The sequence below is a fragment of the Nipponia nippon genome, unplaced genomic scaffold (assembly GCF_047370975.1).
Source record: "Nipponia nippon isolate SJK-2023a ecotype South Korea unplaced genomic scaffold, ASM4737097v1 scaffold_4, whole genome shotgun sequence".
Classification (NCBI taxonomy): domain Eukaryota; kingdom Metazoa; phylum Chordata; class Aves; order Pelecaniformes; family Threskiornithidae; genus Nipponia; species Nipponia nippon.
The window spans coordinates 54,016,761-54,036,217 of NW_028262358.1; the positions used below are offsets into that span (position 1 = coordinate 54,016,761).

The 19,457-nt window shown below is 35.0% G+C and overlaps 1 protein-coding gene across 7 annotated transcripts in view; it reads left to right on the top strand.

Moving 5' to 3' along the window:
• Positions 1–19,457, top strand: part of STXBP5 (syntaxin binding protein 5) — a 115,655-nt gene that overhangs the window by 85,414 nt on the left and 10,784 nt on the right. For 2 of the 7 annotated variants that reach the window (XR_015708265.1, XM_087774910.1), the window contains exons 19-24: positions 372–437; positions 4,070–4,129; positions 4,225–4,272; positions 11,339–11,389; positions 15,536–15,775; positions 17,296–17,665. Coding sequence is in view for 6 of the 7 variants with exons in the window: in XM_087774910.1 (XP_087631036.1) it covers positions 372–437; positions 4,070–4,129; positions 4,225–4,272; positions 11,339–11,389; positions 15,536–15,775; positions 17,296–17,665 (835 nt within the window). In the remaining variant the exon portion in view is untranslated. The remainder of the gene's footprint in view (positions 1–371; positions 438–4,069; positions 4,130–4,224; positions 4,273–11,338; positions 11,390–15,535; positions 15,776–17,295; positions 17,666–19,457) is intronic. The other 5 variants (XM_009466316.2, XM_087774911.1, XM_087774912.1 and 2 more) reach the window with 5 other exon arrangements.

Below are 19,457 nucleotides of genomic sequence, written 5' to 3' on the forward strand. Positions count from 1 at the left end.
TTTCTTTTGCAATTACACTTTTAACATGGGATTTTTTCAAAACAGAAATGATACTTTTACTTAATATATATCTATAGCATCTAAATAATTGTTCTAAACAGTCTGTCTTGCTGAAAATATGGTGGTTTTCACTGAAATTTAATGAGGAAATGTGTTTTGTAAAGAAAACTTTAGTAGGAAGAAGTAAGTGACCCTATAGTCATATAGACTCTATAGGGTAATGCCCAAATTAAAAAAAAAAAAGTAATATGTAAGAGAAACTCTATTACAACTTGCTGGTTTGTAGCTAATAAGAAATGAAGTTCCTAACTGCAGTGGAAGAAAGGATAAAATAGCAGCTGTATTTATTATATGCTGGTTTTGTGTTCCAGCAGGTCTTTGTGATATTAATGAAGGTACGGTGGTGCCAGAAGATCGCTGCAAATCACCCACTTCAGGTAATCATAACTTTCTCTGATCTTCAGCTTCTTATTTGCCCAGAAGATGGAATGCTTTAAGTCAACATTTACTAGTTAAGTAATTACATAAAACCTGTTGTCCTCTAACAAACTGTTTGAGCTGTCATAAATTTTGCTGCATTGCACAAATGCATTTTTAAAACAAGGCTGATTTAAGAGATGCAATAGGAATATGTCATAAAGGTCAGTGAAGAGAGATTTAATCTGAAATTCTTATGCTTCAGGGAACATACTGGACAATGGAATTTTGAATCATTGATAAGAGATGCACAAATTCCTGTAATAGTTCATATGATTGTGTTTCAGAGTTAGGGTTAGGGTTAAAAGTGGTAAAGATTTTTTCTGTAAAGAGAGCTAGTTTACTTCTGGTTCCTCATAAGTGGTAAATTACTATTTTTCTTTGGAATCAGAGCCCTTCAGAAACTGGCATCATTACAAAGTAGGAGTTCCCTATTTAACATTCCCCCTCACCCCCACCCCTTTTTTTTTAGTTGCCACTACTGTATGTGAATATTTTAAATTAAAACTTCAGCAATATGTAATACTTAGTATTTTGTTTAATATTGGCTAGTTGAGGCTATAGCCATGTATGTACTTAATAGTGCATATCAATATATAGTATTTGAGATGAATATTTCATGTAGTAACTAAAATTTTGTCACTTACCTTCACCATTATTCTAAGAAAATTGTTAAAGTAATATGTCAATTTATCTGTTTCATTCAAAGCTGTACTCAAAGTTGGAACAAAGAACAAAATTGCAGGTTTACTCAACTACCTAAAGTAGTATGTGTACTCTTTGCAATACAGTGCAAAATGGTAATCAATATAGGAATCTAAAGATAGAGTCCTTTTCTATTGTACCTTTCAAAGCCAAGTTGAAAGCATAATGAAACAAAATATCCTGTTCGTAGCTCTAGTAGAAATTTTAACATAGATTTTAATTTCTGATTTGACAACTGCTGTCTTGATGTTAAATTGTGCAAAACTCTCATCTAAATCAATGTCACTTTCTTTTTTGCTAACACTTTCTTAGAGTAAATGAGATTTATTTATAATTAAAGCAAAATTTGGTTGGAAATTTTAATTAAAAAGTCTTAACTGAACATGTGATTTCACGACAAACCTGTGTAATGCAAAGCATTGGCATGCTGAAGTTGTAAAGTTCCTTTTTAATGCAAGCATTTTTTGTGGTGTTTAGAATAAATTACATCTTTCCTATTTCATTTTTAAATATAAAGATCAATGTCTGTGAACAACTTGTTGTTCAGTGCTGCAGTTCCAGTAAATCACTTCCTCCTTCAAGACTGGGGAAGCTGATGATAATTCTTACTAAGGTATTTGAATTTGAGCCATGTAAAGTCCAGGCTAAGTCTAATTTCTGACAGACTGCTATAAACTGTGTACAATGAACAGCTAATGAGTTGTAAACCTTAATCTGTATCCTTTTTTCCCCTTGCTCCAGCATCACTCAAATGTCAGCCCAAACCACTTCCAACTGTTACTGCTAAAACTTTAAAACACTATTTAATTTGAGTTAGAGGGTTTCTTTCATAATTTGGAGTTGAAGTGGAGTAAAACTCAATTCACCATTTCCACTAACAGTGCAATGAAAGCAAGCCCAAAGATGAAAATCAAGGTCTATATGGAAAAATCCTAAATTTCACAATTTGCTTCCCTTCCCTCTCTGTTTACCTCCCTCTCTCCCTCCCTCCTGAGTTGTGTTAGCTGAAGTAGGTTAAAAATTAATGCAATTTGGATATTTCTTTGAGGATCAAAAAAGGAAGCAACTTAGAATAGATGGATTCAAATGTCCTGAAAGGAAACAGAGTTAGGGGGGAATTCCTAATCCTGCAGAGGTAGATATCAATCTCCAATTTATGAGTTGACTATCTGAGAAGACTATTTTGAAGTTAGTTCATATTAGAATAAAATCTAGATGTTTGGAGAACTGATTATTCTGTGAAAAGAGTATATAATGTCTTAAGCACATACACAATACTAAAAAGAAATAAGTCTAAAGTACCAAAAACTAGTGAATGGACAAAAGATGGAGGGGGAAACCCACTGTTGCATTCCCCTGTAAAACAGAATCATGAGGTAGTGAGACTGGACTGTGCCTTGTTTCCCTTGGTTCTGTCCTCTCCTCCCAGCTCTCAGTGAATGAGATGAGGTCATGGCAGGCTTCTTCAGTTTTCCTTTGAGAAAGGTACTCAGAGGGAGGCACCTCCCTGATATGGAAATGGTTTGGTGATGTTTTTGAAGAGAGAAGAGCTGCAGTTCCTTCGGTTTGGTTTAAGTTTTATATCTTTTCTGGGCAAGAGCACAAGACTGGAAAGAAGCTTGAAAATGGCATTCAGTTTTCAGAGAAGTAAGAGAGGTCATTTTGGAGAAATCAGCTGCACAGTGTTGGTGAGCTTGAGATGCAAGACAGAGGCCAGATTTAAATGAACTCTTTCTGGTCTAGAGGCTCTGTAGTTAAGAGGAGAATACACTAGCACAAGAAGTTTGCTTGTTACTAGCTTTAAGATTGGAGGATGGAATTGGCAATCGAGTGCATTGTTGGCTTTGACTGTTACAATATGATATGTAAAACAGACCAGCCGCTGTTTGGGCTGTAGTTTGTATTTGCTCAAGTGATCTAAATCTTCCACCTTTCTGTGCCCAGGTGAAGAGAAGTGGAAGCTAACTTCCATTAGACTCCCTCCAGTGGATGGTTATACAGTTGAGAGGACTGTGAAAGGGACTACCTGCCTATGCGGGTTAGGAGAGTATCCTGCAGTTTTAATAACACAGAGCTACAGAAATACTGTGAAAATGCGAGAGAAATAATAACTTTCTCCTACTTTTTCTGCAGAAGTTAAATGGTAATAAGCTTAGACTCCGGGGGCATTTATCTAATGCATAAGACATTGTATAGCATTGTAAGCCATCAAGCTTTTGTGTTCATGAGTGTCAAAATGTTTGCATTCTATTCTTATTTCACACTTCCACAATATAAAATCCAATGAAATTTGGCATTTTTTATTCGAACTGTATTTGAATTTCATGACAATGGTAAGCCTCAAGTTGTGGCTTATAGCCATCACTGTTTGTTCAGTATTAAGGATTCAGAAAAATCTCAGGTGGCAGTATTGGCTCTGAGTTGTCTGCAGAATAGTTGAAGAACTGTGGCCCAACAGTGACTTACTGCATTGGAAAAAACCTCAAATTTTCAAAACCTGAGTTCATTGGTACGGCAGTGTTCTGTGAATCATAATTTAGGTTAATCTTTGTGTCTGGAACCATGATTGGGACAGCAATCTAGTTATTCAGTATAAATATTTTATTCAGTGAGAGAAATACTTCTAGCACTAAACTTGCTGCACTGTGCAACATTGTACCTTGCATTATAATTTTTGTGGTTAATCTCAATATAGCAGAATTCCTGTCATGCCAAAATCATTTGGACTTTATAGTATCTAGTACAGCTACAGAGAATACCAGTATCAGTATTTGATATTTGAATACATCTTTGTATTTTCCTTAAAACTCAAAGCTTGTATTAATACATTGGTTTTGTGTCAAAGATACATGTTTGCATATCCATTTCATTCTGTCTTCACTCATAGGTTCTGGTTCACCAAACAATTCTGATGATGATCAAAAAATGAATAATTTTATAGAAAAGGGTACAGTATTTTTCTTTTCTATAGTCTTATTTTTTCTTCAGTTCATCCTTTGATACACTTAGATTGATCCTTTTTTATTAAAATATTATTTACAGTGAAGACCAAAAGCAGAAAGTTTTCCAAGATGGTAGCCAATGACATAGGTAGGAACTAGAAAAATTCTGCTCTGTGCCTTACTCTATGCAACACTAACCCAGCAGCAAAAACCAACGTAAAATTCAAATTTCAATGCATTAAGTTTATTAATTTTTCATTCTTTATGCTAATTGGTGATTCTATGGGCTGCTTGTGTACTAAATACACTGGGCACAATAATTCTTAAAAAAATCAAGGATATTGGTGATTTAAATTCTCTGATTTTACAATTGTACTTCTCTGTTTTCTGGATGGGTGAAATTCTAATCTGTACTAAGAGTTCAGTCTATGCAAGTCGCAACATTATTCCAGTACTTTTGCAAAGGTACACTCTCTTTGAGAACATATGGCTGATTTATTTCTTTGTGTTGCGTTCATAGCCATATGGTCAGATTTCCATATGACTATGGTCAAGATAGAGGTAGTATCATGTTTTCATTTAATTGTCTGGAGGAGAACTTGGTCACATCTATATAAGTACACCCCATTACTGTTCCAGAACTGTATTTACTTTTCTGCATCCAACAGAGACACAATACCCTATCAGTTCCAGACTTGTGTCTTAACAATTTGGCAACAAAATTGCCTTGGAATATGTTGTATGCAGGTAGATTGAACCCTTTTATGATTGGAATGGAAATTAACTCTGCTTCTGACAACTGGGTCATTAAATAAATGACAGTGAGAGGCTGTATGATTTAATTTTGGGAAAGAGACTCTTCCTTAACTGGGATATGGCTATTTTCATTTCAAAATCAGTGTTAATGGTTCATTTTGTTTTTGTTTAGTACATTCGTATATCATTGTAGGAGGATTTCGTTTCATATCTTTGATCATATAAAAAGGTTGAAACTACTTTATATAGTAAAACTTTTTGATAAACTACTATTTCATAGGTTGTGTTCATCCTTAGTTTAAGACTGGGAAGGAAGAGATTTCTTTTCCTATAGTCTCCCTTTGATTTGCTGTTTGGCAAATCAACTTTTATCCTAAACCATTAATCCCTTTCATTGCAATTCAGTAATTGAGAAGAAGAATAAATACATGTATGATGAAGTAGTCTTTGGAATCTGAGGTACAGAATGAGGAAGAGCAAGAATATGGCCTTTGCTCAGTACTACGTTGAGCTCTCCTTGAAGTGATAACAGAAATGTTAGGGAAGATGAGTTCTGAGACAGTAGAAGCCTGAATATAATTCAGGAAAGCAAATGGCTGTCAAAAATATTTTATATTAATTCATCTGTAATTAAAAAAAAATTAGTATCATTTACATGGGTATCAATTAATATGTTCTCCTAAAGGAAATTCAGGCTAACTAGAAACTTACATTCAGTTCTTCTGATGAGAAAAACAACACTTGATCTTGTGCATGTTATACCAATGCCTGTTGATGAGGTAATGTTTCCCTTTTGTCCCAAAGCAGTCTCTTCTGAACTTAAGACAGCCTATCTTGTGCAAAAAACATAGTATGTTTGAGTGTGACTTCATTATTTTTCTCACTTTTTTCAAAGAATAATGTTATAGTATTAATAAAACATGCTAATGACAATTCTATGGAATATTGGCATCTGTTTCAGCTTGAAGCCTTTCAACTGGAAGTATTGTGAATGTTTTTCACAGCTAAAAAGCAAAACATTTATTTATAAGTAATGCATTCTTCAGGGTGTAAGTTAAACACAGAGTTCATTGAGAAAATAATGCATTTGACATGTAATTCGTAAGTGTCTCCCAGTCAGCCCATACTATGATTTGTGTAACTTGCACAGTTTATTGGAAGTTTAAAGTAACTTAATTATTTCATCTGCTTTCTGTTAGAGTTTTGAGTGGTTTGATGCCATGCACTGAATGTTTTGGGTTTTTTTCACTTCCATGTTTTCTATACCTTATCTAGCATGTTTACTCTGCATGGCTCTTTCTGAACTTATGTTCTAAGCTCTTCAGCATAAGTAAAACACCTCTTCTTCGGTGTTAATAGTTGCATGTTTTTGCATTTCATTGTTTTAAGCTTAATTGCCAACTAAATGTGAATGGACAATGAGTTCTGTAAAATATGAGTGTCACTTACTGTCATTAACTTCATGTTGTATGAAATAAATTGTTTACCATCAACTATGTTCACATGGATGAATTTGATGTATGTGGCATGGTTGTAGCTCTTTGCACTGGTGTATAGTGCAATCAGTTCAACTTCTTTCCATTCTTTGTCAGTGTGTGAAATATGACCTGTCAAATGGATTACAGAACAGGACAAGAATTACTTACATTGATAATTTCAGTTGCTGTTAATATCACTCCTGTGGTTTTTGTCACATGGGAAAAGTGAGTAAGGGGAATACTGCTTGCAAAGTGAGAAGTAATATCATTGCAGTGATAGGGCTGTAAGGTGGTAACATAATACACATGCATTTAGAAATATGAAGCCGTTGTCATTTTAATCACTATTGAAACTTACGTAGAAATGTCTTCATTTCTACAGATTTCTGTTATTAGTGACAGTATCAGAAGCAAGAATCCTTATTCTTGCTTCATTAAAGGATCAAAAACCTTCTAAGACTGCGACAATAGCATAAACAAAATGTAAATGCTTCATGTACCAACATTCAGCTTTGCCATATATACTGTTAAGATCAGTTTGTCTTCTGTTTTTTCCTAAATACTCAGTTGTGAATGTTCCGTGTTAAGGAATGGATAGTAACTCAAGTTGAAGACCTGTTGTGAATATGTTGCTTTTGGGTCGTGTTTCCGTTTTATTTGCATCAGAGGTCAACTTTGGAAAAGTTGCAATTACCTTGGATATATGGAGATACTTGGTGTAACTAACCATTTCTAGAAATTATAGAAAATACTGTGGCCATTATTAAAAGCAGCCATTTCTCTTAGGAATGGCAAATATTTGAAAGTATAAATAACATGCTGTGAAGTAGTACAGAGAAGTGTACTAAATGTAGATGAATTTACAGGAAGAAGAATTTGTAGGAAGTGTTTAATTTCTAAGGCCATCTGATTTTTATAGAAAGGCATTGTGATCCAACTTCAGTGGAAGCAAAATCTTAAGCTGTTTTACTCACACTTTGGTCAGTTAATTATTTGGCATGAAGAGATATATATAATTAAATATATAGCTATGAATCAGATCAGAAGTGAAGAGGTATTGTAATGTCCTGTTAGCTAACTGTTCCAGTAGGCTACATGTCAAATACTTTTCAGGAAATTGTTTTTATTTTCTGCAGTTTATAAACTTAAAAACAATTGCAAACAATATTAGTAGGCAGATCTAAGCAGAGTAGCTTTAATTCTAAACTTCTATAATTCCTGTTGTTACTATTGACATAAGGTTTCTCACATTCATTACATTCTAAGTGTGCATCTAAATCTTTCAAACAGTGCTAAAGTCACTGACTGTTAATACTGTTTTAATAGAATCAAATCTTGAGATGCTCATAATAAGTTCTCATTTGCCCTAATGCCAGAGTAAGACTTTCTTCCAATGTGTTTTTAACACTTTGATGTAATTTTGGATATATCAAGTACATGTTTTCTTACATTCTCTTATAAAATGGTTTTATTATTCTTATATCAAATTTGGAGATTTCAGCATTGATAATCTGTTTCTCTATTATACAGTCACCAGTACAGTATTCAATTCTTTAAGCATCTTGAAATTAGTAATGTAAATCTTTCACTTCTGTGTAGTTGTCAAATATAGAATAATTTGGGAACTTTGGTATGTCTAACAAATTCTAAGCTGCTTAGTTATTTCTCATGAAATGTTAAATGGAATAGGCTTTATGTGAACTGTTCTCTGTCAAAACACCAAGAATGCTTGTCTCTTATAATCTTTAGAATTTTTTTAAAGGGCTTAGACTGTTTCCTTAAATAAGGAACGGATGAGAAATCACTCTATAGCTTTCAAACTGATGTGCTATACATTGTAAAGTATCAGCTCAGGATAACACACCGCAAATAAAATGTAACTATTACTTTTAAGCCACAGCTTCCTATTGATAGTTCAGTCATGTCTCAGCCTTCAGGTTTTCTTCATTGAATTGGTTGAGCCTGCTATGCTGAAATATAACACGCTATGCCGAGGTAACCTTTCATATTTTAACACCTGGCCCCTCAAGCCTGACCTATGAGAAATCTCCAAGAATCCTGAATGTTGTTTTGGGGCAGTTCCCTAATATCATACTTTTATTTATTTAATTATATATATTAGCAACAGAAAGAATGTGTGTGTGCCTGTGTATGACTCTAGGTTTTCTAATTTAGAGGAGTATTAAATGTAGGTCTAAACACAGGCAAAATAGTCATTGTTGCCTTGAGCAGAAGGGTGCCAGGAGGAGCAAAACGGCTCCCCAGTCTCTGTCTCCTTGTCTCACGCCAGCTGCAGAAGGGTAGTCTTGGCTGTAAATGCTCCATCAACCACCACCACCACCAAGAGAGGTGTTAAACTCTGATATAACAGCTACTACTTTAGGTCAGCCACATCCAGCAGGAGCAATCCCCATCGTCTTTGCCCTGTTGTACATCTGCAGTAAAAAGCCTGACATTGGGTGTACTCTCTGTAGATCTCCATCCTATCTTTTTCATTTCTCTGATTTAATCTTTCATGTCATAGAAGTTGTCTAGCATGTTGCTGTTTTTCATCTGAGGCATAGCAAAACTGAATTTTTCAAAACTATTGTAAACTATAAGCCAGATATGAATACAAGCAGGTTATTTTTATACTAAGTAATGTTAGTTAAAAATGTCTTAGCTGGCAAAATACTCCTGTTTTCGTATTGCATCTTCGGGCACTTCTTTCTTTAAACACAAGATGGCACTACTGCTATTTAAATAGGTTCTTGTTTCCTATTTACATTTGAATTATTGAGATTTTTGACACATTAATGTATGTTTTGAAATGTATTTTTATGCATAGCACATTAATTCACGATTTCTAATAATGACATCCTTTTTAACAATTCATGTATCCTCTTGTCCTATTAATGAGGCAGTTCAGTGTTCGTAGAAAATGATGTCTGACAAATTTGTTTTACCTTATCAACCTAGTTCACACAGCTGGCCTTTCATTAGGGAACAAAAAGCTAAAATTGTGGATTGACTCTTAGAATCCAACACACTTGCCTGTACTTGTTATTACCTGCTATATTACCTAGGGTTTTTTTTTCTTTGTCAGTTTTCTCCAAGTTGTTAAAATTGTGTGTTAAATATGTCTATTTGAAAAGCCAAAAGTGACTGCTCTGGTCTTCAAAGTGACTAAGTTAATTAATCATTGCTGGTATTCACGCATGGTAAAAGCTGTGAAAAGCCAAAAATGACTCAAATCATTTTCTGTATGCATACTTGAGCTTTTGTTCAGTATCTCAGCTTTTATGATTTACATGTCTAACACAGAAAACAAGTCTTATGATGAGGAACGCCTCTCTTGTAATTCACAATTCCAGATGATGTTTCGTGATTTCTTTTTAAGCTGATGTAAGTTCAGGCTGACAGCAAAAAGTTGGGCTTCTGGTCACTGGTGCTGTTTTGTACCATGGTTTCCTGTTTGTATAGCTGAGCTCTGATCTGAAACAGGAGTTCATCTTGTTGAAAACAACCCTTGGCAGAAACTTCATTTAGATGAGTTCTGGCCTCACCATTGGCAGATGCCAGTGCTAATGCAAGGATGAGGGTAGAAAATGTGTAGTTGGACTACCCTTTTCAGTTTCAGCCTGCACTAAAATAAGTTAGTGACTAGCATTTCAGTCTGAAAGTAAGTAATTTCAATTTAATTTGAATAGGACATACTTTGTAACATTGACGTATGAAGGAAATGAGAAGATTATTTTTGGAGTCTTATTCTCAAATTTTTATAATGTATGATGGGAATAAAACTGTTCAACTATTCAGATAACTAGTATTTGCAATATTGATGTGCGTAATTTATGATACAATGAAGTATTTCACTTGTTGGAGAAGTGGAAGTAACTTTAAATCACACGCTGTTCTTCAGGATATGTAGAAAACGGAATGATATCTGTTAAAACGATAATTAGAGTGAGTTAATTCCATTTTTAGCTGAGAGAAGCAGCAAGATTCAGGCTGCCTTATGACTGGTATCCATTAGAAGGTACTCCTAGACTTATGAGGCTATTCTCAACATCTACTTTAGGTAGAGAACTATTATCCTTACAAGATAGTGAAGAATTAAATGATGTATCAAAATTCACGCATGTGGCTGGGAAATAAATTCAGAATCTAGCCCTGGTCTAGTAGTTAAGCTACATCAAAATTATTCCTTCTCTAGTAATTGTTGAAAGAAAGACGGAAGAGGGATGTATGGCTGCTAGTTTACTAGTGACTTTTATTATAGTAGCATTTGTTGGTATCATACTGCATTTTAAATGGACCACAAGATTTCTGTTCCTAGAAAGAGAATTTTCTGAGTCGGGATGAGTTCAAGTGCTATTTTTTACTTCAGCAATATTATCAAAATTATACTGTCTTTTGTTTGACAGTGTTGCAAGTGTTTGTATGCTGCTGATTTTATAATTATTCTCTGTAACGTCTTCATTCTTCTAAGGTTGCAGATTGCATCTCAGATTACTAGCTTTTTACACATGTGTATTAATGGTTTAGTGTAATTAAAAGTTCATCTTTTCTCTGTTTTAAATATCTCAGGTTTGATCAGGAAGTAGGGCAGAAGAAGAGGGGATGGGATGTTAACTTTATGCAAACTTGAGTGCACATTCTTGCAATAGCCAAGAGTCTGTATTCTGTCCTCTGACCTGAGGAGACAAAACTTGAGGTTGAGCCAAAGCAAAATTCATCCAATCCATCAAGTTCTGCCTGAAGCCTGAGGAGCAATGAAGCTTGGCAAAAGCCATGAAATGCTGTATTTGGGGATTTTGGTATCTTCCATGTTTTACTTTTCACCCCTCCCTTGTGGAAGTGGGGCTCTGCTTTAGTAGAAATCCTGCTAAGTACTGCAATTAATGTGGTAATGACATGTTAAATAATGGTAAGAAGCAAATGAAGGCCAGCAGAATCATGTTTATTCTTTTTAAAAAAAAGATATACTTCACTTTTCAGCAAAGATGTCCAGGAAGCTAAGTTTGCCAACTGAGTTAAAGCCTGATTTAGGTAAGTTTACATAGTTGATTTTATTTTCACTAAAACTGTTTTACAGAATGTGTTAAAGAAAGAGTCCTAAATTGTGTAAGCTATCATGACTTTGTTGCATTTACCTGAAGTGTAGAACTAAAATTTTAATTCCACTCTTTTGGGGGGCTCTCGGGCACAAAATGTCATTGCTGTCATAAGGTAAGCCTGCAAATCTTGTACGTGGCTTATCGCACTTTCGTCCTAATTTTTAAGTATCTGTCACTCACTTTATCAGCAGTGCTGTGATAGCAAAAGTGTGAATAAGCAGGTAATGTGAGGAAAATTGCTGCTTGTTTAGAACCATCTGATACATTTTAAATTTAAAAATTAAGTGTCTTAAGAATAACAGGATATGTTGAGGTCCACTCAACAAATAGTTGGACATAGTTTTACAAATATTAATTGTCTTGTGACCACCCTCTCTAAATTAAAATAATATATAGCTGTTTGGATGGATGACCAGTCTGAGAATTTCACTTTTCTTGAAAAAGCACAGTAATTTTTTTATATAAGAATCAGTTCAGTTATGAAGTCTGTAGTAATAGAGGTCATTATATTGCATAACTAAACCAGCATAAAAATGAGTAGGGTTTTTTTTTTAGTACTTTGCCAGCTTGTGGATCAGATTCAGCTCCCCTGCCTTGTTCTCTAAAGACGATGGGGAACAGCTGTAGACCTACAGCAGTAGATGCAGCCTGATTGTGAAAGCTGCCTCCTGCCTGCCACAGCTCGCTCCCCCTCCTGCGGCACAATTGATACCACAACCCCAGCAGAAGACAGACCAGGATCAGACTGGCAGCTGCAGAACTGTGTATTTGACAACTGCTGCTATCAGCAAGGAAAGAGTCCATGGCACTGAGATATTCTGAAACTGAGTTGGACCTGATTTACACTTTACAGCTTGCTCCACTCAGAGAAATGTGAAGTTGGAAAGAACCCTCAGAGATCCTTTAATCCGTTGCTATGGCAAGGATCCAGATGTCTGACAATTTAACCTCTCATCTGTTCATGAGGCTCCAATAAATAAGTTTTTTAGAAATATCCCAGACAAAGTCCCTATGTTTTATATTCAGTTAAACAAATTTCCTGTTATTTAATCAATCTTCCTTGCTTCCATATTAACTTTTTCTTGTCATTTCCACGATGAGCAGGGATAACAGTGTTCCCTGTCTTTTTGTTAGCCATCTTTTATGATGTTGAAAGCTGTCATTATATCTGTAACCTTTGTTTTGGCAGATAATTTTTTTTTACAAAGTTCAGTTCCTTCTCCTTTTTTAGGTTATGTTGTCTAAATCTAGGATGGGCTTCTGTTAATCTCCTCTGAACTTGGAATTTTTCCTCATCTTTCTAAAACTCTTGTGCCCAGAACCTAGAGGGATTTAACTGTGGCCTTCTTGGCATGAAAGAGCAGTAAAACTTCTTTTCTCTTCTCAATCTGTGTTTGTTCTTTGTTACTACATTTACTAATGGTTTAGGGATAATTTCAGTTTATGGTGAATTTTATCATATTTTGCAAACTGGACCACATTTGTACTTAAATATTATCCGATTCATTCTAATTCTACTGTTTTACTCCCGGTTCTTTCATAGCAATATGTACTTAGAAGTTTTTTATGAAGAATGGAGAAAAAGAGAATGCTGAAATTCCTTCAGTATTTTCTGATCCTGAAAGAATTTCAGCATTTTCTACATCGTTTAATATTTGCTGTTCTTTCTACTGAAATAATGGACTTTTTTTTTGTCATCTCACTTCTCATATACTCATAAAATAGTTTGTACCTTCCGAATTGTAGTAGCCTTTGACTGGTTTTGCTTGACTTTGCGCATGTGTGGATATCTGCACTTAGGTGCCTCCTTTTGTTCTGTGTAAAATTCTTCTAGGTTTTCAGGTCTGTAAATAACTCCATTAGGCAATTACAATCTTTTTTTTTATTTTACTTCTATCTTTTCTCCTAGAGGGATTTGCATAGTGTACGTCAGAGGTTGTCAGCTTGCTTGTATTTTTTTCACTTATGTGGCCATATCTACTGGCTCTAGGAGACAGCTGAAATGACTTTCAACCCAAGTTCATTATCTGTATCACTTTCTCTTTGTTCTCTCCATGGCTTCTTGAAACCTACTCTTCCATGATCTTGTTCTTTCAAATTACTTTTCTGTCTTTAGATCTTTAACCTACCCCTTTTCCTCCCTAAATAACCAAAACAAAATCTAAAGTATGTGCTTCTGTATTTATCCTCCACTTTCTAAAACAGAAGTTATCTTGAACATAATCTAGGCTGCATTATACCATTGCTTTTCAATGTTGTAATCCAGATGATTAAGGTACCGTTGCCACTAGGTCCTGTCCTTTGGTTTAGTGGCTCAAGAGAGCCTCATCTTTCCATCCTTCTGATGAAGTGGTGTGTAGTGGGTCATCACACTGTTGTTCCTCTTCATCTGAAATTAATCCATTAACAAACCATAGTTTCTTCCTTGACTTCAGGATAAATAATATGCACTAATGCAGTTAAACTCTTTACCCCCAGTTCTCTTTCCTGAATGAATGTCCACTCTCCACAATGCCTGTATTGTCTGGCAAGTTAATTTTTATGGGGTTTTTCCTGTCTGTTCCAATGCTTCTGGAATTTGTACACATGCAAATATTCAACCAGATGCAACTCAACAAATGCACGTTTAATTTTGTCTGTTGCAGTTAATGTATGATTATATTCAGACTGATTAATCCATGTTAGAGTTGAAAAAACATTGTTAGTAAATATTCAAGCCTGAAGAAACAAGCATCTTAAGAGGTTGTGGTCATTAGAAGAATTATAAAAACAAATACTTGTTTCCATTGTTTTACTCTGGATTTGTTTGTTTTGTTTTTTTAAATGTGAAAACTTAAGATGTCAACATCTGAGTGGTTGACCTACTTTCTTTTTATAATCCATGTTTTATATTTGACTTGGCTAAAATTCGGCAAGAAAATAATTTTTCTGTCCTTGTTGGAATAAGACAAGTATCTCCTGAGAAGATTTACTGTTTGTGTTGAGTACATGTCTGTGAGTCAGTTGCAATCTAGTGTGTATGCTTTTAAAATGCATGTTAGATGTTCTTTGTAGAAAGTTTTGCAATGATTTAATTAAATTAGCATAGTGATACTTCCAGAAAGTATGTGGTTAAATGTTATTCTTTAGCTCTTAATCCTGCCTTAAAGATGCCTGTTGCATCTATACCCTACCCAAAGATCCAAAACAATAACTTATTTTTTTAAAAGTCATGATCTAAATTGCATTAAGCTTTTAATAGTAAGGGTTGTCTCATGCTAAAATTTTGGAATTATGAGTTAAAGCATTAATTTGTGAATGCACAGATAAATTCAGACATGCTGTTGTGTTAAGTATCACCACATGTACAGACAGCACACAGCTAGGATGGAGCAGCACACTTAGTGGTTTGAAGCTTTTGTTAATATTAGAATTCACTCTCTGTTACAAGGACCTTATTTGCTAAGCAATGAGCAAGAGGTTCTGAAAAGTTTTGGTGCCATTTTATACAGTATTCAAAACAGAAATCTTCAGCTTTGCATACTAATGCCAGGTGGCATTTGGTAGCATTTGATGTTTCTCTTAATAAAAGTTCAGGTGTGTGTAAATAGCCTGTCAGACCTCCCCCATACAGTTTCCTAAAGCAGGACAATATTTTTGTGGGTCATTACAGGTTACATGTTATCATGCTGTCTGGATATCACTGCAATTCTTAAACTAAAATAGTTACATCTTCATAAGATTATTAAACCATGTTCCATGGAGGCCAATATTTTTTAATCTGATCAATGAACTAATTGGCAGAGAGGTTTGTAATTCAACTTTTTTAATGGAGGAATCCTGTTTGATGATGACTGTTATTCTCTGTCATGACAATTACCTAATGGCAACCTCTGCAAAAAAAGATTGTGTGCTTTGTTCATGATATGGCAGTGAAAACTGGGCCAAAAGGAAATATGACTAAGGAAGAATACAAGAGTAATAATCAATAGAATAGTAGTTAGTATATACCTCATGCTAAAGAACAAAAATGAAAATCTGAATTCTCCTAATGCCTGCATTTTGCCATTCTTTTTAATTAATACTGATTTATTTTCAGATGTCAAAGACAACTCTTTCAGTCGATCCCGGAGTTCTAGTGTAACTAGCATTGATAAGGAGTCACGCGAGGCAATTTCAGCTCTTCATTTTTGTGAGACTTTCACAAGAAAGGCCGATACATCACCTTCCCCGTGCCTGTGGGTTGGGACCACGCTGGGTACAGTGCTTGTCATTGTACTGAACTTACCCCCAGGAGGAGAGCAAAGACTTCTTCAGCCAGTAATTGTTTCTCCTAGTGGTATGTACAAAGCAGATGGGCTAAAGTATGCTTTGATAAAGTATTGTTGTCATTCTTCGTGGATTTTTTAAAGAAAATGTTTTTCTCCATTATAGATTAATTGAAACTTGATATATACTTCATTGGTTTAGTTACTAACGTTAACAATCTAGATTGGTTACTTCATTTCCAGAGTTTTAAAGTTGCAAAGTTGAAAATATGATTTCATATAATATAAAAATACCACTTTAACGTATACTTGCTGAGAAATGCATGTTTCTAACCTTAATGTAGTACCTGGCAATTGTTAAACAGAAATAGCAGAAGAGATGAGTATTTCAAATGCTCAAATTTTTTTTAGTCATGAGGCAGGGAACTTTCAGTTTTCCTGCATTATGAAAAGGGAATACAAATTAAGGGTTGTATATTGAACAACTAGCTTTAAATATTAGTGATAAAATATTCCTTTGGGTTGCTGTGAGAAGTCTTGTATCTTGTTTTTCTGATATACAGCAACTGACTTTATTGTAGTTCTGTATTAATAGTTTGCTGAATGTGCTGTTAGGCATAAATTTAGCTTTCCTGCTACCACTGTCTCATGCAGAACATGCTGCTCTGCTCTACTTTGCTGACACAGATGGTATCAGGACATGCAAACTGCAATGCTATTTGATTGAAATAGTGATTAGGAGTAGTGTGTGACCTCTGGACTGTATTTGATTTGTGCTTATTGAATATGGTATTGGCAGCAGTATTCAGATTTGGTAACATTTGATCATAAAGGCAAGGCTGCAGACTGGACAGTATGTTTAATCACTGGATCTGCAGCATGAACCTTCAAAGGTACTGCCATGTGTATGATTCCTTGTGTACTTAACAAGTGTTTATGGTTTTTAGTTTTTTGGGGTTTTTGTGGGTTTTTTTTTTACTTGCATGTGAATAAATATAAGTAAAATAAGAAATGTATTAGCTTAAGATCTGGCATACAGAGATAGTGATTTAAACAGTGGGGAGGGAAAACTTTTTCAGTTTATGCTAGAGAGAAGTAGATTCAAGTGTGAACTGCAGCAGGAAAAAAGCCTCACGCATTGCTTGTTTCTGAACCTGTCTGTATTGAAGAAAAAGGGAGGTGCTCACCTTTGACTAATAACACTTGTTGCTGATATTAAGCATGCTGTGTACTCCTCAGGAGGGAATGAAATTAGTTGCATTTGTGATGCTAAACTTGAATACAAATGTGCATTCCAGCTTGTCTCTCTTAATAAATGTATATGTTTCTGTTTAAATTAATGGAAGAGTATGCATACACTTAACCCTTGAAAACTGGTTTAATGTTTTCTTGAATACGTATGTGCTCTTGCATGTGCTTCATTGGTTTTTAGATAAACATCCAAAGGTTTTGGTGTGTCTGTTTTGCTACAGAGGTAAGCCTGAGTTCTTGTTTTCTTCTCATTTTGCTAGCTTCTTAAAGGAATATTTTGTAGCTTGAAACACAATTTAGGAGAACTGTTTTAGAAATGTGCTCAACTTCTTTTTCCTAGGAACCATCCTGAGGCTAAAAGGGGCAATCTTGAGAATGGCTTTTCTGGATACCACAGGATCTTTGGTCCCACCAGCACATGAACCCTGGAGAGAACACAATGTTCCTGAAGATAAAGATGAAAAAGACAAATCGAAAAAACGACGACCTGTCTCAGTGTCCCCCTCTTCCTCTCAGGAAATCAGTGAAAACCAATATGCAGTGATATGTTCAGAAAAGCAAGCAAAAGTTATCTCACTGCCGTCCCAGAACTGTATTTATAAGCAAAACATAACAGAGACTTCTTTTGTTCTTCGTGGAGATATAGTGTCATTGAGTAACAGTATCTGCCTTGCATGTTTCTGTGCCAATGGACATATTATGACTTTTAGGTAAGACCTGTTCAAAAGTAACTTAAATATAAAACAAACAAACAGTCTTCTGCTAGATAAGTTTCCTTTTCCATAAGAATATGAATCAAAAAAATCTGCATTCACTCAGTGTTCGTGAATGTATAACTTGGGCCTGGATAATTTTGATCATGCATTCCCATTAGTTATGCCTTTAACACATGAAAAAGTTTACCAGTTTAGCTCAAGCTACCCTGATTCAACAAATAGTTCCAAACATGTGATATAGGTCCTTGAGTTGATGAAGATTCTCAAATGTGAATTTACTCCCTGATGGAGAAAACTGCCTTGAGTCAGACCTTCAGATGGTACCTGACCACAACTCTGCATATTTTTGTGCAGCTGCTTGCATCACACTCATGCCTCAAGCTTAGCTTTTTTGTTTTGTAGCTTGCTCGTGTCTTAAGGCCTTAAACTCAGGCTATAAAGGCAAGATTAATTGCTAGCAGTTGTAGTATAGGAATAAGTAATCTAAAGTAAGGAGTTTAAGTTAAGAGTTTAAACATGTTTAAAAGTAATGTTTGAATGTACTTACATGCCACCTATGTAATTAACCCGTCCTTTTCCTTGAATATTTCCAAATGCTGTTTTGTTCTGAACGGCAGTGTGTATATATCTACACTCTTGCACCTACATTTTAGTCCTGGCTGATGCCAGGACAAATGTGGTATTATAAAATGGTGCCAGTAAAATTCCTAAAAGGTTATTTTTAAGGTTGCAAAAACAAAAACAAGCTCTCAGCTTGGGAAATTCTCTAAAAAGATACTTCTTCAGGAAGTTGTTAGGAATAAAACTAAAGCTGATCTGATGCATACTACACTTAAAAAATAAGTTTTGATGAAATCTGTTAACTCCATTGATCTATATCCCAACATATATTCTAAACATCTTTAGAAAATGCTGCTTGCTTTGCAGGGCAAGCACTCTTTTTTTCCCTAATTAAAACTGAACTTAATAATGTTCAGGTACTATATATTCCAGCAAATTCTGTTTTCCTCAGGATTCATTTTGTTTTCTAAAGAACTTAAGTGCTAAATTATAAATACTGAATTGTTACATTGTGTAGGGCAGTTGAACTCCTAAGTATTAACTCCATTTCATAAGCATAAATTGCTGCTAGGAAGTGGACTTAACGTGCTGTTTGTGTAAAACTGGCAGAGTATTGTATCATACCCAAGATGCCCAATATTTATCTACTGATATAAGTTTAGATAGGACTTATGATTCTGTTACAGATTTGTTTGATACTCTGAAAACGCTATCATGGATGTCATGCTTGTCCTATCTGATCTAATGTTTTTGTGTTTTGTCTTGAAGCTGTAAGGATGTTTTATCCTTCCATCAGTCTGAAGCAAAGCGCTTTCTTGTTACTCACTCTTAGGAATATTCTTTTTTTAGATACATGCGCGGCAGAAATGTCATTTCTGGGTGATGCGCTTGCAAGAGAATGTTGCTTTTTATTTCTTACCTGTAGAACTTGCCTCCAAAGTCATGTTACCTCAGTTTTGGGGTTTTTTTGTTATATATGAAGTCTCCTGCTAGGAGATAATCCACAATCTGTAAAATGCAAGCTTAACATGTCAAAATCTCAGTATCATACAAAAAAAAACCCCAGCACTTACTGTTGTGGTTACTACATCTTTTTCATTGCTTTCTGCTTCGCTTTGCCCCTTTACTGCTTTTCTGGTTTCTAGAAATAATATTATGCAGATGGTATCTGCAGCAGAAGCTGCTTAATGTATTGTTGGTACATTTGCAGGTAACATCTTGCGTA